This window comes from Cyclopterus lumpus, chromosome 17 (genome assembly GCF_009769545.1).
Source record: "Cyclopterus lumpus isolate fCycLum1 chromosome 17, fCycLum1.pri, whole genome shotgun sequence".
Lineage (NCBI taxonomy): Eukaryota > Metazoa > Chordata > Actinopteri > Perciformes > Cyclopteridae > Cyclopterus > Cyclopterus lumpus.
Window position 1 is genome coordinate 16220808 of NC_046982.1, and position 24152 is coordinate 16244959.

General features: G+C 42.3%; 3 protein-coding genes across 9 annotated transcripts; all 3 read right to left on the bottom strand.

Annotated features, from left to right (window-relative positions):
- Window positions 1–576: 576 nt before the first annotated feature.
- serbp1b (SERPINE1 mRNA binding protein 1b) lies at window positions 577–8633 on the bottom strand. Of its 6 annotated transcripts, none has more exons than XM_034555266.1 (9): window positions 8258–8633; window positions 7158–7338; window positions 6723–6863; window positions 6287–6355; window positions 5791–5865; window positions 4696–4873; window positions 4106–4171; window positions 3576–3833; window positions 577–2416 (listed from the first exon to the last, which is right to left on the bottom strand). In XM_034555266.1, exons 1-9 carry the CDS (start codon window positions 8511–8513, stop codon window positions 2357–2359), a joined length of 1284 nt encoding a protein of 427 aa, XP_034411157.1. In that variant the 5' UTR covers window positions 8514–8633; the 3' UTR covers window positions 577–2356. The 6 variants fall into 6 exon arrangements, with proteins under 6 accessions (XP_034411157.1, XP_034411154.1, XP_034411158.1 ...); XM_034555263.1 differs by having other exon boundaries at window positions 4696–4882; XM_034555267.1 differs by having other exon boundaries at window positions 3576–3830; window positions 6287–6358.
- A 1507-nt stretch (window positions 8634–10140) lies between these two features.
- On the bottom strand, window positions 10141–13870 carry LOC117746243 (3-keto-steroid reductase-like). The gene is made up of 9 exons (XM_034555268.1): window positions 13726–13870; window positions 12908–13111; window positions 12700–12792; window positions 12440–12554; window positions 11914–12108; window positions 11187–11291; window positions 11039–11095; window positions 10860–10958; window positions 10141–10659 (listed from the first exon to the last, which is right to left on the bottom strand). Exons 1-9 carry the CDS (start codon window positions 13758–13760, stop codon window positions 10579–10581), a joined length of 984 nt encoding a protein of 327 aa, XP_034411159.1. The 5' UTR covers window positions 13761–13870; the 3' UTR covers window positions 10141–10578.
- Window positions 13871–14546: 676 nt separating this feature from the next.
- LOC117746479 (discoidin domain-containing receptor 2-like) lies at window positions 14547–23882 on the bottom strand. Of its 2 annotated transcripts, none has more exons than XM_034555632.1 (16): window positions 23784–23882; window positions 22557–22659; window positions 21770–22007; window positions 20951–21098; window positions 20641–20743; window positions 20034–20217; window positions 19354–19594; window positions 19130–19195; window positions 18601–18737; window positions 17551–17761; window positions 17233–17456; window positions 16510–16637; window positions 16187–16405; window positions 15704–15938; window positions 15140–15289; window positions 14547–14981 (listed from the first exon to the last, which is right to left on the bottom strand). In XM_034555632.1, the coding sequence occupies exons 1-16, from the start codon at window positions 23866–23868 to the stop codon at window positions 14847–14849; spliced, it is 2607 nt and encodes an 868-aa protein (XP_034411523.1). In that variant the 5' UTR covers window positions 23869–23882; the 3' UTR covers window positions 14547–14846. The 2 variants fall into 2 exon arrangements, with proteins under 2 accessions (XP_034411523.1, XP_034411522.1); XM_034555631.1 differs by having other exon boundaries at window positions 18601–18755; window positions 23784–23859.
- Window positions 23883–24152: the final 270 nt, after the last annotated feature.

The following is a 24152-nucleotide window of genomic DNA, read 5'->3' on the forward strand; positions in this document are numbered from 1 at the left end:
TGCAACCAAATTTCCCCCTGGGGATGAATAAAGTATACATCTATCTATAATTACAGATAATACACAATATACAAAACTCTAGTAAGTTTGGTCTAAGTTAGTGTGTTAATTGGTTAAAGTTAAAACTCACTAAATCTAACGTTGGTGACTAAACGTGCCTTATTGCATAAATGACACCCTGATACAGTTATGTTCAGTTTTTGTTCAAACTTTTTAGAGGCATTGACTCTTTTTGGAGGCTGTAGTTTGTGGTGTTGGTGAGTTCAAGTCATTATATCCAACTAATTTAATGGTAGTCTAAATATTATGTACATCTCCATGTACAGGCAACGTCAGTTCAAACTTAAGCCTCAGCAATAGTGACACAAGTTTTTAAATTACATGTCATAGTTTTTATAGTTCTTAACTTATGTTGTCTACATGTTCTTTGTTGTTGTTGTTGTTATCTGTTTTGCACTTTATTATTATTACTACAATCACTTAATGTTGGACAAGAGAGAAATGTACTTTCAGATCTTTTGAACTGCATTTATCTTTGTTAATAAACTAGCAATTAAGTGTAACTCAAACCCTGCGTGGTTGTTTACGCCACCCTCAAGTTTATATGCGATTACAAAAGCATTGGCATGAAACATCACAGCATCCTAATGCTTTAAGCAATGAAGAATAAACGGCACATTTGTTTACACCTTTAAAATCACAGTATTGATTTTAAACAACCCAACAGCAATTGGCAGAATACATGTAACACCTCTAAAGCAATTTATTCGAACAGGGATGTTTGCAGAGAACGTTTAACCGTCATGTGGCTCAAACTGTCCAACAAGAAAACTGCTCCAGCCGTCTGTATCAGTGCATCACCAGCAAGTATTTGCAGAACAGCATGTGAAGCTTTAAATGTACCCCGTCTTGTTCCTAAACCCTAAACCCCATCTCCACCCAATGTAAAACATTCCCGCTTCATTAAAAGAAAATGCTCACTGGAAATGCTGACACAGGTGGCTAAAAGCACCGTAAGCTTACGTTACATTCTGGAGCTCGTGATTGTTAACAATGACAGTCAACATTTCTTTCAGACAAATTATGCACTGGTGCTGCTGCACGGATGAAATACAAATTAAAAACAGCAAATATGGTTTACACGAAGAGGAAACAATCTTTAGAAGACTGGTGCCGATAAAACAAAAGTGCTCAGAGAAAGACATTAGAGATACTTTAAAAGCAAGATATGTCCTCAGTCTTGTGTATCATTCTCACTTAGATTTCAACAATCACTTCTCAATGGACAGTATGAAGTACTTCAGCTGAGAACTTGTCTTCTATTTTCAGTGGCAAGTTCAGAGCAGAAGAATACTTACATTCTAAGTAACTAGCTGTCAAATTCACACAATCTGTTTCTCACACACACACACACACACACACATTTGCACACACACACACACATATACATATACATATACATATACACCCACGCACTTCCTTAACCAAAAAATACAATATTTGCTTAGTGGTCCTGGAGTAAAAGTAGCATAGTCTGTACGCCCTACGAGGACCAGCCTAAAGATATACACATTGGGCCTTGGGAAACCCTGAAAACACAGGTAGCACATCTGGATCAGGGGATACAAAGCATCACTAACCACTGGTCCACCAAATAAAAAGGCAAGCTATCAAAAAAAATAATGGAAAAGAGGCAGTTACTTTCACTGCACAACGAGCAGAAAAATACCAAGCTTTAGTAGGAAGTCACTTTGCCTGGTTACCCATCCTGAATTTGTGCCTCGCAAAAGGGATGGGTAGTCAGGATCAGAGTAATTACATTTTAGCCATACTTCAGATATCTAGTCATATGTAGTGTAGTGCTACCACATTAGTGTGTATTACTGGGAGGGAAAACTCCAGTAAAAAGTATTTTCTAAGATGACCGCATAATACTGAGCGAACGCATGAGGAAACAAGCACAAACGCTTCAGGGGAAGAGAGACACACACTTCAACCTAATCGCAGAAATGCAGTAATTCAAGCAGCACAAAAAAAATAATATCAATGACATATGCATAATCTCTGAAAAAAAAAAAGAAGTATGAAAACATCCCTGCTTTCATGTTCCTAAATACAAAACTTCAGTGTAACAAGAGGTCCTTTTCTCGCCTTTTTTTTTGTCTTTTGTTCTCCTTTAAAACAGGTAAAATTTTAGTCCTCTGGTGGTGTGAGTGGTATGGAATGAGTCTTTTTTGTCATTTAAAATCTTTTTTTTTCTCTGTTTTCTTATATACTTAAAGATGTAAGCATGCAAGCCTCGTAGAGGAGGGGCCCGGAAGGGCTGATCGGTGGGCTGGTGGTGGAAAAGGGGCCTTTAGGCCAGGGCTGGAAAGGCCTCAGGATCATCCACATTGGGGACTGACACTCCACTAGCCTGGAGGAACAAACACACAAAAAACAGGACAAGGTAAGAGTGCTATAATCAATATGTCTATATGAATTGATCGCAATAATACTTGTATATGAGAGGTGACAATCGGTAAATGTATAGTTCTTGTCAGCTCAATTAAGTGTTTTAGCAAAAAGACAGTATATTGACATCATAGTCTATCTGTAGAACATGTCACAGACGTATAAATGGTCCATATTCATTTTGATTCGACTTGATTTCAAGATAAAAGACTTCCAGCGTTTTTCTGTGAACAGAATCCTTTCATTTGTTAACACAGGACTTTTATTCTGAAATATTTGCAGTGACGTGCCATAAACAATTTGTTTTGTGTGGTTTATCATTTACAAATGAGCACACGCTTCATAATTTGTTTTAAGTCTACAATAATGTAAATTACATTCATAATCAATAAATAGTTTACTCGAGCTCAGAGAAAATGACTGTTAGGGGTTGATCACCATAGTAGAACCACAGATTTAGTTTTAAGAATCCGAATCTGCAAAGTAACCCAGTTACTAATATTAACAAATAAATGTAGTGAAGTAAAAAAGCACTATATTTACCTCTTAGCTGTAATGGGGTAAAAAGTTACAGAAATTGGAAATACACAGCATCTTAATGGTTCAGTGCAACAAATTGATGCATTTGGTGTTTCCTCATAATCTCTCATAATCCTGTGGGAAACACAGTTCACTTTCTGGAATGTAAACATGCTTCCCTAAAAAAGCCATATTTTTTATTTATTAATGTTGTCAAAACAGAAAAGGTGTGGTACAAGAACTTCACCTAAATAAACAGTCTGAAATTAGTATGAATATTTGACTCAGTGAATATCTGATTTAAGTAGAGCTGAAACAGTAAGTGGATTAATTTAATGACAAAAGTAGTCTGCAACAATAAAATGGCAGATTTCAGATTCCCAAACGTGAAATTCTGCTTGTTTTCTTAGTTTTCTCTTGTACACTGAATATCTTTGGATTTCGGACTGTTGGTCAAATGAAACAAGAATTTTGAATATTCTTTAGAAAATGGTGTTAGTGGTTCCACAGCAGGTTTTCCAGCCTGTTCCCAGCCAGGTAGATAAATCCTTTGTGAGAGACGCTAAACCGTTGTTGAAAGGAAGAGCAGCATTTACTGTTACCTTTTCGGGCCGTCCTCCGCCGCGTGCTGGCCTGCTGCCTCCCCCGCCGCCTCCACTACCACCACCACCACCACCGCCGCCACCACCACCACCACCACCACCGCCTCCGCCGCCGCGGCCTCCCCTGCCACCGCGAGCTCCCCCGCGCCCACGTCCAGGGCGGCCCAGGTCTCCAAAGTTGATCTCCAGCTGAGATGTGATGTCGTTGGCTGGTTTGCGGAAGTGGTGGTCAATGGACTCATCCGGGCTGCCCAGCTGCTGAAAACAGACGATGAAAGTATGTTAGACATTAACTTTGCTGTGTACCGAGAGGTTTGTTTGGAAGCCAGTAATGCAATGAATGAACATGTGTTACACCAACACTGTCTTTAGATTCTTCATCTCCTCTGGAGCCACCCAAAATCAAAATGTAATAAACCAAATTCAATATCGAAAGGTGTATTTAACCACTCACTATTTTCTATCAGGTGGGTTTTATTAAGACTTAACACTGATTGTTTAATGGACTGTAGTGTGAGAGCGGCAGGCACCTTGTTGAACACGGGGGTCGGCTCTGCTTCCGGCTCTGCGACGTCGATCAAAGCACCAACAGGCCTCTGAGAGTCAAAGACAACAGAGGGGGTTTCATCCAAAATCATTTCAGAAGAGCTGGCGAGACAAACAGTTTATATCTGAAACCAAATGTGTGCATCGCTACTAACCGAGTTAGCGATCTCAAAATAAAAACAAAACAAAAAAAAGAATGATTTAATTGACAGAAAAACCATATATAACTATTGGATATTGTTGTGATTTTAGACTAATCGATAAAATTGTTGCAGCCTTACATCAAACGTTCAAAAGTTTGCGAAATCTATATTTTCTCTTGTCTTTTTACTCTGTGGTAGAAAATGTAAATATACACAAATTAATTATGTGTTAACCTGTCAAATCACGATGTTTCAAATTTAAAAGTCACAGTATAATACATTTGACTGGTTACAATGTTACACAACCTTTAATGCGAAAAGGACGTTTGAGGTCACGGTGACTTTGTGTGATGGAGCTCTGTGTGGGTGTAAACAGCCAGAGAGGAGAAAAGGTTTCTCTGCTCCATAATATTATGAATCACCATACTTACATCTTCACTCTTGGACTTGTGCAGCACGTATCCTTTCTTCCACTGGCTGTCGGCTCCCTCGTTGGGCTTACGGATGTTGAACTCCACCTTGGTGCGCTCCTTGTCCTGCATGGCCTTCCACTCGTCCAGGGTCATCTCTTTGGGGCCTTCGTTTTTAACTTCTTCAACCTCGTTCTCCCTGGAAAGCCAGCAGCAACAATGTAGGACCGTAAACCTCAAACTGCCAATCCTCTTAGCTCTATGCATGCCCTCTAATCCTGAGGCCAAAAGGTCGGAAACAATGTTTATCCTATCTGCGCTAAAGCTTTGTGATGAAAATGCACACGCAGAGATATCGTTTGTGTTGCAGCACAACTTGCAGAATCCAAAGGAAACTGCCAGTGTGATGACATAACTCTACTTTCAAACTAGGTATTGACTGATAATTGTCTGCAATGTCCAGCTTTTTAAAGATTATTGGAATCATATTTTAAATTAGATTCTTGATAAAAAAATTAAAAAGTGCACTACTCTGGCTCTGATGGAGCCTACTGTCTTCGTCTGTAGTCACCACCTTGGTCTCACTCAATGTCCCACCCTCGGCACCATCTGATTGGTTCCACGTCACGAGTAATAGCCTATCAGCAACACTGAGAGACAGTGGGCCTCCGACGGCTCCCGTATGTCAAACATAAAGCAGATCTAACTTAAGTTGTAATAAACATCCCAATCCAATATGCAGAAGTTCACAAAAACACCCAGAGTTTCTGCTGGTAATGTAAGAGTCAATAAGTAAATGTTAGTTATTAGATGTTCATGAGTCAGCCTTCAATCTGTTTTACAGAAGAGAATCCAGTCTGCAGTGTAGTTGCACTTCATGATCAAAGATTTTCATTTTTACAATTATTACATAATTGTTGCAAATATCGTTGATTGGCTTCCTCGATTATGTATAATCGGTATCGGCCTTGAAAAAAACCCAAAAAAAACAACAACATTTTTATCCTTATTTTAAACTACTTTATTTATGGTGGATGTTAAACAAAAGAGATCCATTAGATGAACGTCCTAATATCACCTGTAACTATGAACATCTGACAGGAAATGGATACTCACTTGTTCTCAGAGCCGGCAGGTGCATTTTCCTCTCCCTCTGGGGTCGTTTCTGGAGCAGCAGTCTGTTCAGCCTCACTGGGAACAAAGACACACGGCCACCTTGTCAACACGAATATAATGCCTCCAGCTGAAACTTTATCTCTTAAGTGGTACCTTTCCAAGCTAGCTCACAAATGCACATATACACTTTATACGGTGTGCTGCATCCATTCTATCTAATGTTATTACACACTTGCTTGAATGATAAAAAGCTAAACTTATGGTAAACAGTTCAAAATAAAAACAGCAGTTTTCTCTTAACCCGCAAAAAGCAAAACGTACCAAACACTATTCTGTAAAATGTTGCATTAAAACTGGTGCACTTACTCAAAAATAGGCACTTTCTATAGACTTCACGCAGTCAACAAAGTCTGTACAAATTTCAGCCGTGCATCCTTATCCTGCAGACAGTAACGCTCAGATGAACAGGCCATGCCTCTGTACTGGAAAAACTCACCTCACTTCCTCCTTCACGGTGCCCCAGTTGTGTGAGCCGCTGCCGCTGCGCTTTTCCTCACTTTTCTGACTGCTGGAGCAAACGCAAAGGAAAACACACACAATTATATGCAGCCTAATAGAAAAGTACTCACAGCCCACAACGAACAGTGATTCTAAAAAACAAAGATGACCTTTGACCTCAAGTCTTCATTAAGAAACACTTTCAGATGCCATTTGGGTCGGACTGTTATTTAATGTGTAGAGTGTAACTGGCTTTCGACATTTAAATTTGGTTAGTTTCAAATAAACACAAATGTTAAAAGGGCCACCTGATCCTGGAAAACTTGGCAATTAAAGACCTCCAGAAGGGGCCTCTTGAGATATATATATATATATATATATATATATATATATATATCCACACACACACATCTTGGTCTTGGTTGAAGACTCACGGTTTGTCATTGCCGTTGTGTCTGTCAAAGTCTCGTTTCCCACGGGAGTCAAAGCCTTCACCTCGGCCCATGCCCCGCCCTCTTCCACCACGGCCACCTCGTCCGCCACCACGCCCTCTCGGGGGCCGATCTCCAGAAGGCCTGGTGGACAAAAACAAACACTAAATTAAACAAAAAATACTAAACAGTGTAAATATGACCTTATCGCGATCAGCACTCATCAAGAGCAGAGTTGCAGGATTGTCACATGAGCTTGTAATGATGTCAGTCAGTAAAAAAGCATAAAAAAACTAAAATGTATAAAAAGGCTGTGCGGTGATGTTGAGGTCAGCTAAGATCATATCGAACAGTTGCATAAACCACCGCAAAGGTCAAGTGATCACGCCAGACAAACTGGAGCTTATCAGCCTGTTATGCTCGTTGTCAGCTACTCACTTGTCTGCAGAGAACTCTCCACCTCCCTCAGGCTTGTCCTCAGCCGGCTTCTCGAAACGGCGCTCGCGAGGAGGTCTCCGGTCTGGCCTCTTGTCTCCAGGTCGCCCGTCACCCTGCCCACCCTGATTCTGGGAACCAGGCTGGCCCTGCTGATCTGGTCTTCGGCCCACTCGCCTGATACCTGACAACGACAGGACCATACAAATAGAGTCAAACCTCCAGAAGGAAGTCATTTGTTTTGAGCTAAATAACTCCTTGATGTCGTCCTTTGAGGGATATGTGTAATACCCGCCTCTTTTTCTGTCACGTTACAGTTTTACAGTGTACCCACCTATCTATCAGCCAAAAAGCTCCATGAATATGTAGGAGTACACCCACCTCCTCCTCCTCCTCTAACTAGTGATACGCCCACCTTGTCAAGGGCCACCGCCCCCCTGTGCTGTACAGGGCAGACTGTCATGCAAAGCTCCATGTCCTCGCTCTCTCCCGTCAGCCGCTCAACAACAACACGCTGCACGTACACACTAGTGACAATACTGGCTACCAGAGGGCCTCGCTCTTCATTTACTCGGTGTTGTTGTTTTAGTGCTCAATTTTAGACGACTATGCTTTACAAAAAAAAAAAAAGGAAGGGAGACAACTCAAACAAAGAGCCGTGTGTCTCGTGCACAGGTGAATATCTTGCGCATTCGTCATGCAAAGCCTGCAGCCGCTGCATAGACAGCGCACGGAGCAGCAGCAGCATTCTCCAGCAGACACACACACACACTACACCTTCCTGGAGGATGCTGTGTGTGTGTGTGTGTGTGTGTGTGTGTGTGTGGGGGGGGGGGGGGGTGGAAGACGATGGCTGCGACCGCGGGCTCTGCTCCGAGCCCTGCAGGTGTGCTACACCTGAGCTGCTCGGTGCCGTTCCTCGGTGCAGAGGTCCCCTCGCTCACCTCAGTCGGTCAGGTTGACCTCCCGCTGTGCTTCGCTCGGGTCAGAATCCGCTAACGGAGCTAACCGGAGATGCACATGACGGTTGATGGGGGGGAAATATAAAAGATGAAAATGAACGAGCCTTGCACCGAAGCAAGAGAGCAGGTGTATTCGTGTACCTTCTTTCTTCAGTGGAACCGGAGCCTGGGACTCCTCCTTCTTGTCCAGCAGCGGGTTCTTTCGGTCCTTCTGTGACTCCTTCTTCGGCTGCTTGGCGGCTTGAGCCGCGGACTTGGCGGAGCCAGCGGCGGCCCCCTCCTTCTTCTTGTTTTCAGCCGCTTTCAGGATCTCGAACGGGTCGGACTCGTCGTCCAATAACTGGTCGAACCGGTTGGTTACGACGCAGCCGAAGCCTTCTTGCAGGTGTCCGGGCATGATGGCGCCCCTTCAGCGGGATTCACCTCCGATTCTACGAGGCTTGATGCGAACAAATCGCTTGGATGCTGCCACAAGATGGCTGGGAGAGCTGCCCCTTCTCTTCCGGTGCGAGCACCATCCGGGACATCGCGCATACGCGCACCAATCTGAAGACACCGTGGCTGCAATGTTGTTATTTACATTATGTAACTATTTGCTGTCATGTCCTCCGAGAATAATCCGGGTTTTAATTTCTGAGAGAAAATCACACGCAAGGGAAGCTTCCAATAAGTCTCCTATTAGGCTGGTAATATGTGGCTGCAGTAAACCAGGTGTGCTTTGTAAAAAATGATGCTGCACAAAGCACAAAAACGTGAGAAAACAATAACCCCACTGAAGAAGTGCATATTATATTTTCTTAAATCCTACCTCGTTTGTAGTGCCTGCATAAGGTCACCATGGATACTACACTATTATTGCAGTTTAAAACCCAGTGGCACCTTGCATGTGCAGCTTGGACTCTTTGCTGATACCAGACAGGCATATCATAAGATTAAGTGGGATTTGTCAGTTTATTAAAAGCATCAAATTATGTGGTGAGGGCCAGCAGGGGCATGATGAGATACAGCTGGTGGTAACATGTCGGACCAGTCTGCCCTCTGCACATGCAGCTCTGTGCACTGAAAACGCGTTCACACACCGACATTCAGACATCTTTTCATGTAACTTGAGTCTTTCAAGTCATGGGTGTAATTGATTTTAAATGAACAAGAATAAAACCCTATTAGGGCCCAGGGCACGTAGGGGTGTTTATGACCGTTGCTCATTTTCTCCTCAGCCCTTTACAGAACAACACTGCACTCAAGGTCAAATGCTGAGGTGCAACAAACCCATTTAATAATAAATGCCAAACGTGGAATATTTCCCTGATAAAAGGTTACGTTATTTAGTTGTATTTTTCTAAAATGGCTTTCAAAGTACATTTTCTCTACTTGACCCTTTTCTTTATCTCTACAATAAAGCAATAATAGATATTTTAATTGTAATTAAAAAGAAAAGGAGCAAGAGTTGAACTCAAACAGGAGGCAAAGATATCTTGCAAATTAGTGTGCGAGCAGAGCATGTCCTTCAGGAACAGCGAACGCTAGAGGAACTCGTTTATCCATCAAGGTCTTTTGCCACAGCAGTTCAATTGAAAATTTCAGAGAGAGGATATTAGTAAAACGAAGCCTGAGCATATAAGATTGTGAAAGGAAGAGTTGTTCACACAACTTGCCATTTCAAACATCTGATTTATTATGACACTTTTCTCCATTACAGACCTCAGCAGTACGCTTCCCGTTCTCTTCACCTAACTGCATCATCATTTATTATTTGTGGTAAAGGAAGCCACTGATGACAGCGGACCGCAGTGCTGGTGGTAGGTTGGTCTCAGTAAACCCGTGAGACACAAACCGCTAATTAAAGTTTGACGGCTGTTGTAGAAGAAACATGATACAGATATCAGGTGAAGATGCAGCAGGCGGTGGTTTCTACAGGACAACCAGAAAGAAGCAGGTTAGACTGCTGCTGGTTATTGATCTACCGGCGGTGGGAGGTCAAGACATGCTAGATGTGTGAATGAACAACCAATGAAAAAGGCTCATCTTGTTGCAGGGATGATTTATTTTTGGAGGACAGCCCCCAGAAGTTGGCCTACAAAAAGCCAATCAGACTTTTCCAATGGATATAAGAATATTGAAGAAAAAAAAAGGCTCTGAGGCAAACAAGTTTATGATAATTGCATGTTTTGTTCACCATGATAATCTTCACAAATAAAAAACACTTTTATGATTTTTGAAATGCGAATGAAAACAGTTAGAAGCTAACGTTGGGCTATAAATGAACGGTCTTTGAGTGTTACAGACAGTAAAGAAACACGAGTCAATGGTACAACTTGCAATCATTAAAATAATAAGATCATGTTTGTTGTTGTTCATCATAAAGTGCAAATGGTCCCAAAAGCAAAACTGTCCCCTGTATACGACTCACATTTACTCTCTCACAAAAGTACTGTCCATTAGTGTCCTCGTCAGCATTTGTCTCACTCTTTCTTTCTCACTACTTTCTCAAGTTCCATAAGTTTTGAATAGAGGACCTCAGACATTTCCTCATCGATGTCCATCTGAAACAAGAACAAAAACAGAATCAATTGCGTGTAAAGCAGATCACATTTTACAGTTTAACATTTGTCACGGTTTCCTGCTCAGTCACACGCATACATATTTTAATGATTGCAATTCTAAGATTCAGGTTATCTGAGGTTCACAAAGATCAGACTTGAGCAGTATGATGTCTGTGGAGCAGCGGTCTCTGGTTACTCACCTGTCGCGGCTGAGTGTAGTTTGTTCCAAGTCCTGACGTTAAACTGTGATACTTTGCTCTTGGATCCAGAGACTCTGGGTTTTGTACAAATAACCAGTGCTGTAGAAAGCCAGAGCAGGACTTAGTATTCATGGTGCAGACATTAACAGAGATGTTAACAGAACAGGTCGACAACATACCAGCGCCTCTGCTCCGTTGTATGGCGTGAGCGTGAACGTGTTGGTGAAGATCCTAATCTGTTGAGCACAGAAAGAAATGTATCACAATAACATGAGGCTGTTCGTACTCAACTCCAACCGAGATGAATAGAGTAAACTCCTCACTCACCAGCCACATGACAGGCATGATGAGGGTCCAGAAGAAGGAGGGGAGAATACCATAGGTCAGATTAGTCATCACCAGTCCTGGACATATTACGGAGGAGAACAGCCCCTGTCACAAAGAGAAGAAACATTTATTTCCCATAACACATGCATGTTCATGTTCCTCCTAACGTACTGATACTTTCTGATTAAAAAACATGCCGTATAAGTGGTGTGAGTTGATATTTATGGGGTGGATTGTTTAAGCCTGTAAGGAACAAGAAAACAAGAAGCTAAAAAAAAATGTATTGCAGCCACGTCTGTGTTCTAGTCTTGAGAAATCTTACAGAAAACAACCCTTCTAAATAAATACGATAGATACAGCAGATGTAGAATATAAATGAAGGAAAGAACGTTTGAGTAAAACCTGCAATGAAAGAAAGAACCTATCTCTTAAAAGCACATTAGTTTAAACCCAATTGTACGAAGAGTTTAGAGTAGAGTTAAGCATCTTGTGTACGCTTCTCCCTAATACAGTCTTCCATTGCCTATGACCACATCAAGAACATCAACTTCATTATGTGCACAGCATCCAAACACTCAGAGCAGGATAGGAGTAAACACTGCTCACTGCTCTTCCACGACCTTGTGAGATTTTGCAAAGTCTTTAATTCTGGGATGTGGATATATGTATATGTGCAATACGTAGTCACTCCTGGACCAATAATCTGCCGATTGTGTGAATGACAAACCTGGCTGTTCTTGTGTCTGTTGAGTGCCAGGCTGAGCATGTCTGATGCGTACTTGGAGGAGCTGTAGGGCTCCGTCCCATTTCTGTGCTGCATGTCCTCGATGCTGAAGGCAGAGCGGCGGGCGTTACTCGAGGAGGTCCACACGATAGAGGACGTGTGACCTGCCAGACACAGCAGAGGCTCCAGCTCCCGGATCTAGAGCACAGAGACGAGAATATTAGGGACATGACTTTTTTTCAATTTGTCACGTCATTAGGATTTCCCGTTTTCTATAACATATACGAAAACCACAAGATTTATTCTTGTCAAAACATTTTAAACATTAAGAGCAGATTTTATCCACCCCAACAATTTTATTTTTAATGAATCACTCTATATGCAAATACATCTGCAATACCATATAATGTATGCATATACTACTACACTATGTTACAATATAATGATGAGGACGACATATATATTATGCCAAATTGAAGAATATGTTATCATCTTTTAGATTCATGTGTGTAGTCAGTGTGTGCTGTACCAGGAGAAAATGACCGAAGAGGTTGGTGGCAAAAACCTCCTGCAGACCGTCTGAGTTGAGCTGGTCCTGTTGGGTCAAGAGACCCTCTGCTGTCGCAAACATGTTGATGACGTTCCTGCAGTGAGGGGGTGCGTTATTGCATAACAGGATGGACAATAAACAGCTTGCACTAGTATACAGCCATCGTGCTTTAAACATTAATGAAATAAAAAGAAAGAAATCAAAGTAAAGTAAGTCAGGAACTGGCTTTGGGGCTTTACCTGGAGAACAAACCCTTGAACAAAGCTTTGACATCTACTTGTGGATTGGGCATAATTCCCGCATTTAGATACAGAAAGTCAATTCTGTTGTATCTGTGGAAAAACACAAATATGCATCAAAGATCAATCTCAATTCTATAATCACAGTTCAGGTAAAGGACCGGTATCACAACCGCCTCATGACATCACTATATCTTGGTATCAGTACCTGGCTGTGACCTCCTGAGCAGCAGTGAGCACTGACTGCACAGAGCCCACGTCCAGGTGCAGTAAGTCTACATGTGCGTTGGAGTGAGAGGTCAGGAGGGCGGCTCGGGCGGCCTCGGCCCGCTGCATGTTCCTGCAGGCCAGACACAGCCGAAGCTGGCTGTCCTCATTCAGCAGCCTTTCACACAGGGCAAGACCAATGCCGCTGGGTAAAGTGACAGATGGCAGAAAAGACAGGCATGAAAACAAACTTCTCTAAGGAATTGTGTAATTACTCAAATGTACTATATAATATCGATTGGTAAACATAGAGGGTTTAGAGTAACAATTGGAGAGAAGACATAATAAAAAGGCAAATAAGAAACATTTGGTGTCAAGTTTAATTTCATTTTAATGCAGTTCTCTCTTATTATCCATGCAAGTCACATCATTTTGATCGAAATATTCCAGACAAGTGCATTCAAAGATAACTGAAGTCGTCAACATTGTAAATTCGGTATAGTTATGTATCGTCTATGATACGAGATTTTTTTTCACTTGACTTTTCTAATATGCATTTATTCTTATGTATACGATGAACATATAAAACCATTATGGATTAAAGAAACTTAAACTAGTAAGCATTATTACAGCTTGATAGTATTACAGTTAATCTCTCATCAAGAGGGATTCTCTCCCTCTGTGACGCTACAACGTTTCTGTCAAGTTAACACACATTAACTTCAGTGTGTATTTTAGCTCGTGAGAGGCGTCACTTCGTCAGAAACGTGACATGCCGAGTGTCTATTTGTCATTATAACGCAGTTTAAAGTAACCCACCTGTTGGCGCCGGTTACAAGAACAACTTTCTCCATGTCCGACCGGAGCGAGCAGCGTCTGGAGGCGAAGACCAGAACAACCTCTGACACCGGTTATGAACGCCACCTACCGTCGTCCGATTCCGCTGGAAAAACATCAGCCTATGTGCACGAGCAGTTACGTGGTGTGATTGGATGTCAACAAACAACTGGCCAATCAGCCCCCACTACGGAGTGCGAAGAGGCTCAAAACGGAAATAGAGGCGCAGCGACTGAAAGTGCTGCTTCCGGTCCCAAGCAAAACTGTGAGGCTGCTATGTTCATGCTGCGGCGACTAAAGCATCAACACGGACACGTGCGGTTAATGAAAGCGTGTACTACCACATGATTTTTGTCGTTAAAGTTTCGCTCAAGCGCTGGTAGAGTAGTTTTGTTGAACAGTAGTACGGGCAACCGTGTTTTTTTTAGATGGAGCAGAACTGGGTGAAACACAAACACATGATTGGTTGAGGCCTCACCGCGTCATTAGTGCGCGGAGGAAAGTTGCGACCAGCTGTGCGTTGCAATACCCATACTCCCATTCTCTTCAAGTAAATGTACTTAGTTACTATCCACCACTGCTAATATTTTTAGTCTATAAAGAAAACACACAGTAGTAAACCTTCATTTACAGGGTTCCTTGGTTTATTCTTTATTACTGTCAACAATATACAGTTAATTAATTTCTGCAAAAGGACATAAACCTGTTCATTATCATCAAAAATATAAACCAAATAAAAAGCACACCACTGTATTGACATCCTATTAATGTACAACATAATTAGGTGTATGAATGGAAAAGAAATACAAAAATCCACAATTGTGTTTCAAACCCTATTACAATAGAACTCTATAAATAAACAGCACAGAAGATAAGACAATAAATACACAGAAGTGTGAATAGTGCTAATTTGTACATCTACAATGTAACGCTCTGTTCAAGTGTATACCTTCTCCTCATATCTTGTTATTTACAGGACAATTGTGGCAAACCAGCTTCAAACAAATGGAAAAAGTTAGATTTTTTTTAATATCTCCAAATTAATTCCAATTAGATCCAGATTGTGACGGTTCATTTCAGAGAGAAATCATCTGTTGCATTTACTACGCCAGGCTCTCCGTCAGCTGAGTGTGTATCTCCTGAAAGCTCGGCCTCTGCTTGGCGTTCCTCCTCCAGCAGCTTAGCATGAGATCATTGTAGACGCTGTCAGGACAACAGAGCGGCTTTGGCAGGTACACCTGGGAGCACAAGACAACAAATATTAAACATTAAAGTTTAAATATAAATGCAAGGAAAATATGGGATACTTTGTACGAGTCACAAATAAAACCATAACTGAGTCTATAATGACATTGTACTCTGGAGGATTGGCAGCCTATATCTGTGTGATGCTCACCTGCTTGCCCTGGTCCCTGAAGAACTCGCCTGTGTTTTCAATGACCTGCTCGTCAGAGAGCTGGGAGTAGGGCTGCTTCTTACACAGAGTCACAATCTCCCACAGAGTCACACCGAAGGCCCACACGTCACTGGCCATGGTGAACTTCCCCTGAGAGAACAGACAACTTAAATCAAAATACAACCTCGTAAAGACTTGATGTGTATGCTGGTTTTATCACAGCTGCAACATTAGCATTAGCAAACTGTAAATAGCATTAGCAAACTGTAAATTAAAAAAAAACAAATCTTTGAGCAGTCTATTATCAGACACGCGGATGGTGTCGGATCCAACTCACAATTTCTACCCAGAGTTCCAGCTCTTACTCTAGGGAAAGAGCTAGGGTAGAGCGGGCTGAACCATTATAAACAAGTCTATTTAGATCCCAAATACTAACAGCTAATGTAGGATGTTGGCCATGGGGTTGTGCAATATGTCAGAAGGTGTGTATTTGCAAACTGTTATATGGAAACTGTGTTTTTATCTACTGTGTATATAATATATCCAGCGCCACACAGCACTCACCAGTAGGATGCTCTCCCAGGACATCCAGCGAATGGGCAGGACGGCCCGGCCCTGGATCCTGTAGTAGTCCCCTCTGTACAGGTTACGACTCATGCCGAAATCGGCGATCTTTATGGTGTAGTTCTTACCCACCAGGCAGTTGCGGGTCGCCAGATCACGGTGGACAAAGTTGAGAGAGGACAAGTACTTCATACCAGATGAAATCTGCACAGCCATGCCAATTAGTTTACTGTAGCTAAAGAGACCACAAAGAAAGAGATAACAAGTCATAAGTACAATATAAAGCTTTTCATTGCCTTTCTGCTTTGGTCCGAGTGTACTTCCTGTCAGCTTTTGCATTAACAAACACAGGAAATGCAATGGGGCCCACACCGTTTGTTTAGGCTGTCAAGTTTAAAAAGGTTGATAGTGTCGTTATACATAGGGCTGTCTAGTTGGCTCTATGTAGTAATCATGACAGTTTATGTCAAGATATGAGCCTACCTGACCATACTCTCCCCCTCGTTCTCCTCCTGGTCCTTCCTGTCTTCATCAGCGGCCTCGTTCAGTTTGAGATTGCAGAGGAACTGGTTCAGGTCTCCATTTTCCATATACTCAGTGATCATACACAGCGGGTCTGTGTCCACACACACGGCCAACAGATGGACAATGTTGGGGTCCCTCAGGCGAGACATGATTCGGATCTCTTTCAGGAAGTCATTCCTTCAGCACAGCAGGGACAAACTATTGTAATTTACCGCTTGATTGGCGGCTGACTTGTGTACTGTACAGCGTTGTCTTTTTTTTGTCAGACAAACTGCTTTTACCTTGCATTCTTGTTGGCATCTTCCCGCAGTGTTTTCACAGCTACCAGCAGCGGTGAGTCCCTGTTTCCCTCTAAGGACAAATCCTCATCCAAAAAGTCCTGCATGCCCTCTGCCTCACACAAGTGCACCTGTTTTAAAAAAACATGTTGTTAGTCCATCATACACTTGGCACCACAAACCAATATATATATGTCAGCATGCACTGTTTAGCCATTGCATTTCACACTAATGCTTTTACCACACAGCAATAACCATCTTAAAATGAGAGTCTGTGACTACCCTCTCTGCCACTGGCTCGTGTCCATGCAGGTGGGCGTGGCCAAGGGTCATCAGAAGAGTGGAAACACCTGAGGTAATCAGCAGCACTGGCAACACCTGGGCCTTGTGTGCAAGCGCTGCATTTAAAAGGCCCTCTGGTCTCAGGAGCGCTCTCTCCGAGAGTATGGTTTGACCTGACACAACATATCTACTGACTCCACACACCACTCTTTATTCTACCTGAGTTCTGTTTTTGCTACCTAAGTTAAATAAAACCCTTTCTGTTAACTACTACTTGTGTGTATCCCCCTTTGTTGTCATGGCTGTGCGGCCAGGTTTGTGACAGCCATAAAGAAGATACATCAATAGCATTTTGGTGAGGAAGGAGCGAGCAGCTCAATGAATCTACTATATTTAAAATACCAAATCGACAAACAAACATTAGAGCTACAAAAGAGAACTCACTTCTCCAAACTGGCCCTCTCCCAGCTTCTCCTTAAAGGTGAGCTTTTCTCTGGGGAACTCTCTCATGGATGAATCGGTGCCAGCAAAGAGATTCATGTTGACAGCTGCGATGGAGTAGGTGCTGCTGTCTGAAGACTCTTGGAGGCTGATGATGTCAGCCTCCGCGTAGTGGGGGGCGCCATCTGAAACACTGGTTGCAAGGGCTCTACAGGAGGTGCTCGGCCCTGATGTGGTGCACAAACAATTACACACACTGCAGCGGCTATATAAGTCGACCGAGATAATAGTATTTATTGAATTGTGCTTTTACTGTCTTACCAAGGTGTTCGGTGGACTGAGCAAACTCGGGTAGTTTCCGGATAAGGCGGGAAGGCTCCTGGTAGTCGGAGCAGAGGGGGAAGATTCTCTCATAGGTGGAGTTGGAAGTGGAGCCACTCTCGCTGGACAGAGAGGAGTGGTTGGAGGAGAAGGCCTGGGTCTGGACCGCAAGACGAGCTGTGAGTTCATCATCCAGCAGGCGACGAGATGCCTGTGGAAGTAAGTCGGCGAGAGTGGAGGTGTGTTATTTGTCGTTCAGGTCACATAATCCCGGATGTGAATTTTCATCTTACGTGGCTGTTACGGGCCATCAGTTTTGGATGTCAAATGTATCAAACAGAAAGAGGAAATACTTGGATACAAGCAGTGATTGTCACTGAGGAAAAGGAGACGTTTTTCGCATGCTGAAATGTGCAAAAATGTTTTATTCATGCAACGTTTCAACCTAAAAGGTTTTCATCAGGCAAACTCCCCGATGATCATGGAGCAGCTATATATATGCAGACACAAATATATAAGCTGCCTGAGATGGAGCAGAATGTGGGAGGAGCCTGGCTTGGTCAGAGTCTATTGAGAAGGGATTCAGGTGTGAGCTTTTTGCACGACCTGCAGCAGAACTCTGGGCTCTACTGGCCACAATAGTTTGTCTGAGTGTAAAAGTGAGTTTCCTTGCTCTCAGTACATTTATGTTAGAAGTACTTTGATGCTTGTATTATTTATGTTAAGTTAGAATGATACACATTGTGTTGATAGTTATATAGGGATGCCAGATATATGCTCCCTACGTATTAAACTTAGGGATAATTCATGGCACATATTATCTGTTTAGATAAAACCAGCAGTGAATGTGCAAGCCTCACCTGCCCTCCCACCTATCCATGTTTACAACACAATTGAAGTGGACTGGCGTCTCATTGTATACCTGACCATGGTGTTCATCACATTACCTTGTAATCATCGCCCCCATACAGTCCTCATCCTTGAATATTCTACAGCCTTGTTTGATCTCACACAAACGGATTAAATAAATACAAAAAACTCTCTCCTCACCTTCTCAAGCATCTTTTGCCAGACCTGCCTCCACAGGATGATGACTATGATCGTCATAAGGATGGCAATGATAGCCACCAAGCAGCCAATCAGGATCCTGGTATTGCTTTCATCCACTTTATGAGTAGGATCATCTCCTAACAAAAGAGTTGAGACTTGATTATAGCTGTCACAGCTCAAATTTATATGACAATACATCCCATAACAATCATATTTCCATTGCATAATAAAGTAAGAAGTGTCATTTATTGTAATAATCGGTAATTTCTGATGCTATCAGCAGGGGGCACTGTGTAACCAACACAAAACCTTTGAGTAAACTGTCTTTGAAGCAATTACCTTCACTAATAAAGCACTATACATTATAGTAAGCTGCATGACACTATTCCAACCTCGATGAAGGAAATTCATAAATACATTATCTTGTAAGTCTCGCCAGCATTTCTCTCCACTGCCCGATGAGCAAATTCAATAGATTTACAACCACTAGTCTTAGAAAAAAATAATCATTTAGGGTTTAGTTTTTGACCTGGCAGTGTGTTTGTGGGGTGTCCGTGTTTGCGAGGACTCAGAGAAGTGTTGTACACGGCTGAGCCTGTGTGAGAAAGAAAAGGATATAAGTTTCAAGAGAAAGCTTTGGTGCAGTAAACATGCTGCCAGTTGAAGAGTCAACAGGTACATTTAATGGTGGCCAAAAGCCCATTAAACAGGATACATATTCAAATCAAAGTTCCACTTCAGAGCCCATCTTACCTGACTGGAAGGCAACTTCACTGAACAACATCCAAAGGTCACTGAAGTGGAAACGGCATTTGATGGCACTGGCTGTGCGGTCGCCGAGGGACACGGTGATGAAACGGGCGCCTTGGCTCACGCGGTCGACAGTGGGCCTGAAGGTCACGGGGTCAGCCTCCCAGTCTGATCCTGACCGGAAGTAACAGGTGGCCTGTCTGAACATCCTCACCCCGCGGCTAAACATGTTGTTACAGTGAACCTGTCGAGGTGGGATGTGTATAAAAGCAAGCATGATCAAAGTACTGACAACTGTGTCTTGCTACTAGTTATCTTGTTAATATCTATAGAGGAATATGCATTTTGTTCTCTACCTATGACTAAACGGGAGCAAAAGTGTTCCAAACAGTCAGAATGGAGGGGGAAGATGATGCAGGAGCAGGTGTAGAGATGACTAATCTCTGCTGAAAGAAATGTTATCTCTGATCTCTGGTCACAGCACGTACCCATGACTAATTATACAGAGAATGGGATTTTTACACTGTGAGGCTACTTTGCATGATTTTATGCCTCCAATAATATTTGCAGCAGCTATATATCAGATGGGTGCTTGCCCGGCAATTTAGTGTTAGCTCAGCAAAATTAGCCTTTTTTTACTATTTAGCTGATGTATGAAGTTCTGCCCTGCATCGACTTCTTACCTTCATGGAAGTGAAGTTTCGGACGTGGTCAAACTCAAAGATCATCTCCGCGTAACCTTTGGGGAGGCTCTTGTTGTTCCAGCCCACGTAGTCGTAGCCAGGCCACATGCCGTATATGTGGCTGTGGAGGAAATCATCCAGACCCCAGGTGCCATCTGTCAGCTGGCCGAGGCCCTTTGTCAGTCTAGATGGACGAAATAAAGTTAGAAAACACAAATATTTGAAATTCTATTTACTGAACAGTGCAGAGATGTTTTGGGGCGACTGTGGGTCAGTGGTTAGTATGTCCGTCTTTCAATCAGGGGGATGGCAGTTTGATCCCCGCCCTAGTCGATGTGTCCTTGAGCAAGACACTTAACCCTGCATTGCTCCCCGTACCTGTGTCTACTGTGTATAATGTAACATGTAAAGTGTCTTTGAATATCTTAAAAAGCGCTATATCAATTAAATGGATTATTATTATTATTAATCCATAACTGCCATGTCAGCTAAAAATAAATTCCATCTTCAATCAGTTTGGACAAAATTACTGCGCCACTCACACAGGGAAAGCAACAAATGCTAATATAGGAAATATAAGCCCTAATTATGGCATTAAAATCCAAACCTTTCAGCTGATGCTCCATCATTCACAGAGTCATTAAAGTAGACATCCAGGCCTCTGTAGATCATTTGATGCCCATCTGGAATGCTATAAGATATCAGGCCATCTACAGGGAGCAGGTCAAAGGTCAGATGTTGTGAACGATTTACTCACTGCATGCTGATAGGACATAATGACAATGAAGTCATAATAAAAATGTGTTCAAACTTTGGTAATTGTAAAAAAAGAAGAAAAAAAAGAATGATACTCTAGATGTTGCTAGTGCAATTAGGTGAAGATGTTGCACTCTGAATAATTGAAAGCAATGACTAACCCAACCATTCACAGCCGTAGAGCTCCACTCTCATACACACGATCATGGAGTGGTCCGTCACAGGCATGAAGCGGACGAAGCGAGCTATGATGGGAGGCTCCAGATCCTTCAGCACCACATCATACGCATTCTTGTTCCCCTCAATGACCTGGCAGGAGAGACGCGTATGACACAAAAAGAGACATAATGTAATGTGTCAGCATATACATTATTTTCAAATCTGTAAAGAAATTGGTATCCTTTATCTCATGCTGTTGCTCGTTCTGCTGTGTCTTGATTTCCCATGAACTCTGCTACTGTCTGCTGCAAAGAAAATGTTATCTCCTTGTCCTCTCCCAACAGTGTTGGAGGAGGTATTCAGACCAGATCCTGTAATTTAGTGAAACTAACAATACTATGATATGAAATAGCAAAAGGGCCTATGTTTCAATAGATCTATGGTTATTTATTCTTATACACAGTCTATGGTTATTTTGTCATATTTTAGTCAAATTGACCATGTGATTGTTATAGTCTATTCATTAATTGGTTTTCCTTTTTTGTTTTTGTATTCTAAGTAGAATTTTACTGTTGTAGCTGGTCAAGCTAGGGTTAATTTGAACTATTAAAACTATTAAATATCCTTGGGTAGTTTATAACCTTGAACAAAATTTGATGAATGTGATAAATCAACCCAGTATCTTAGGCCTCCCTGTTTCTGCCCCTCTCTACACCTTCATCTGATGCAATTAAGATGACCTGATAACGCGTTGGCCTAAATTATACATGCGCGTCTGGAATGAGAAACAATGACAAACGGTCATATCTAGACATGCTCACCTGCCTTCCCTTCCTATCCTGCCAGCCCACCCAGTTGCTGCCGTCGCGGCTGTACTTGATCCTGTATCGCTGGGCGAATTCATTACCCATACCGTCGGCGTGGCGACCTTGGGTGCCCACCAGTGTGATGAAGTGCAGTGAACGCAGGTCCACCTGGAGATACTCTTTGAGGCCGTCTGGCCCCGACATGATGTCAGGACACCAGGCCCCGTCGCCATCGCCGTTGTCCAAGTCAAGTCTGAAGAGGTGGAAGAAAGAAAACGAGAGAAGCATGGCAATTCAGAGGAAGAGATGAAAAGGGGAATGTTGCATGATATGAATAGAGGAAGAAGAACATTTAAAGTGAGTCATTATATTCACCATGCATAATTCATATTTGCATGATATAATATGTAACTACTCAACATTGCTGCCCGACAACAGCTGTTAAAACAGCACAATAATTATTGTGCTGTTGTGGTCCAGTTAATGAAACATTCACGTATGCTGAGCTTCACATTTTATTCTTGACGGTGGCCAACAGCAGATGAAGAAACAATCTCAACTGGAGCTCCATAGGAGCTATTCATTTTTATAACCAAAAGCAGTGTGGGATAATTCAAAGAAGAATTTAAGAGTTTACAGATCATCACTGAAGAAGGAGACTTTAATATATTGCGTATATTGGAACTAAACACATTGCATGTTGTCTGCCGCCATACCTACTAATGACTAATGGTTATAATATGTTACCCAGAGCAAATTAAATTAAGTTAAGATATCAGAAAAGAAGCATCATGCGACGTGCCTGCCAAATCTTGCAGCAGTTGACTCGGACCACTGACTGGAGGCAGAGATGTCCTCGTCCTGAATCTGCCCACCGGTCATACCAAGAGGATATCGACACAGTTCTACAAACACAAGAAGCATCCATGATACACGTGCAGCTCTCACTATGATTATGTTTGCGAGTGTGAGACCTGTATTCTTTCACATGCCATACATGTTGTTATCATTTCTGTTTGCAGGATGTCAGGGGTTGAGTGTGGTCAGGTCTTGTCCCTCCCCCAACAGCCCCTTCCTGTAGCCCTGCAAGGCCTCTAAAGCCAAACAGAGGCATCGCTGTGTCGGTACGGTTACCAGTCTAAGCAAAATGAGTCGGGAGTGGTCCTCTGAGCGGCCTGCTCTTAATTTTTCATCCTTTTTCATAATCTTTATCTTTACTCTGGCTTTTTCTCTTATGTAATAAAGATAAGTTTGGCAGCAACAGATGCCACGTTATAGTTCTAATATGATTCAGTGACCAAACTGTACATCTGCTCACTGCATCTACCAGAGACTGTTTATTCTCGACATCTCTACCTGGTAATTAAGGGACGTCTGTGTTGTATTCACCTTCCCACACCGAACGCCTGACATGTACTTTGAGAGCGCAGCAGAACAAATAAGCCTTTTACTGTGAAAATATTCCAAATGGGAAACTCAAATGAGCGCATGTGTGCGTGAGAGTGTGTGTAGATGTGTGTGTGTGTTACCTACACTTATGCCTACAAATTTTCTAACTTTTTTTTTTTCCACGAATGCCCCCTGCTTGTGAAAGGTCTGCCTGTTCTGAGGATATTTGCTGTCTGACCATTAGGTAAACCACACACACAAACACGCACGCACGCACACACACACACACACACACACACACACACGCACACACACACACACACACACACACACACACACACACACACACACACACACACACACACACTTTACATTCTTGCATTCTAAGCCCACCCACCTAAAATTGCTTCCCTTCTCTATCTTGTCAACATGCTTCTCCCTCAGGAATATGAGGAGGTTATTTTTGATCTTATGTATATTTACTGGCTCATACTTTATTCACACATAAAAAAACTAAACTTACATCAAATTAAACTCATATCATTAGTTGTCTGACAACAGGCCCTACCAACGTGTCCTTGAGCAAGATATATAGCTCTGAGAAAGAACGACATGGACGTAAAACACAAATACCTCCTACCTGGGTTGACTTGAGATCGTACAGTCACAGCCAGAAGGATAATGAAGACGTGGTGTGAGATCTGTTGAACCTTCATGACCCTCATCTCTTCTCAAGGAGCTGCACACCTAAAAAGGTTGTAAATCAGTGGATGAGATTAGTAATACTCTTCAGGCCATAATCATCAGGATAGTTCAATTATTTGTTTTCATATATCATGTCAACAAATTCACAATTAGAGATTTCTTTAAGGATTCAGAGGTTTTATCTGCCACACACACACACACAAACAATATGTTGACTGAAATGCAGGGTGGATGGAGTAAAGCGGTGCTAAAATACTGGTATGCTGTAAATAATAAGAATGACATTATTAGAGTAAAACGGTTA

Bases quoted from the DNA above. Each gene is read 5' to 3' on its own strand.
- serbp1b (XM_034555262.1), bottom strand. From the start codon at position 8,513: ATGCCCGGACACCTGCAAGAAGGCTTCGGCTGCGTCGTAACCAACCGG. The intron at 4,172-4,695 runs GTAAGTATGGTG...TTTGACTCTCAG, and splicing joins ACAAGTCCAAGAGTGAAGAT to AGGCCTGTTGGTGCTTTGAT. The intron at 3,834-4,105 runs GTGCCTGCCGCT...GTCTGTTTTCAG, and splicing joins CGACCCCCGTGTTCAACAAG to CAGCTGGGCAGCCCGGATGA.
- LOC117746479 (XM_034555631.1), bottom strand. From the start codon at position 23,859: ATGAAGGTTCAACAGATCTCACACCACGTCTTCATTATCCTTCTGGCT. The intron at 18,756-19,129 runs GTCAAAAACTAA...GCTATAATCAAG, and splicing joins CCCCACAAACACACTGCCAG to TCTCAACTCTTTTGTTAGGA. The intron at 15,939-16,186 runs GTAGGCTCATAT...TGGTCTCTTTAG, and splicing joins GAGGGGGAGAGTATGGTCAG to CTACAGTAAACTAATTGGCA.
- LOC117746243 (XM_034555268.1), bottom strand. From the start codon at position 13,760: ATGGAGAAAGTTGTTCTTGTAACCGGCGCCAACAG. The intron at 12,555-12,699 runs GTAAAGCCCCAA...CCCTCACTGCAG, and splicing joins TTCAAGGGTTTGTTCTCCAG to GAACGTCATCAACATGTTTG. The intron at 10,660-10,859 runs GTGAGTAACCAG...TTCTTGTTTCAG, and splicing joins ACTACACTCAGCCGCGACAG to ATGGACATCGATGAGGAAAT.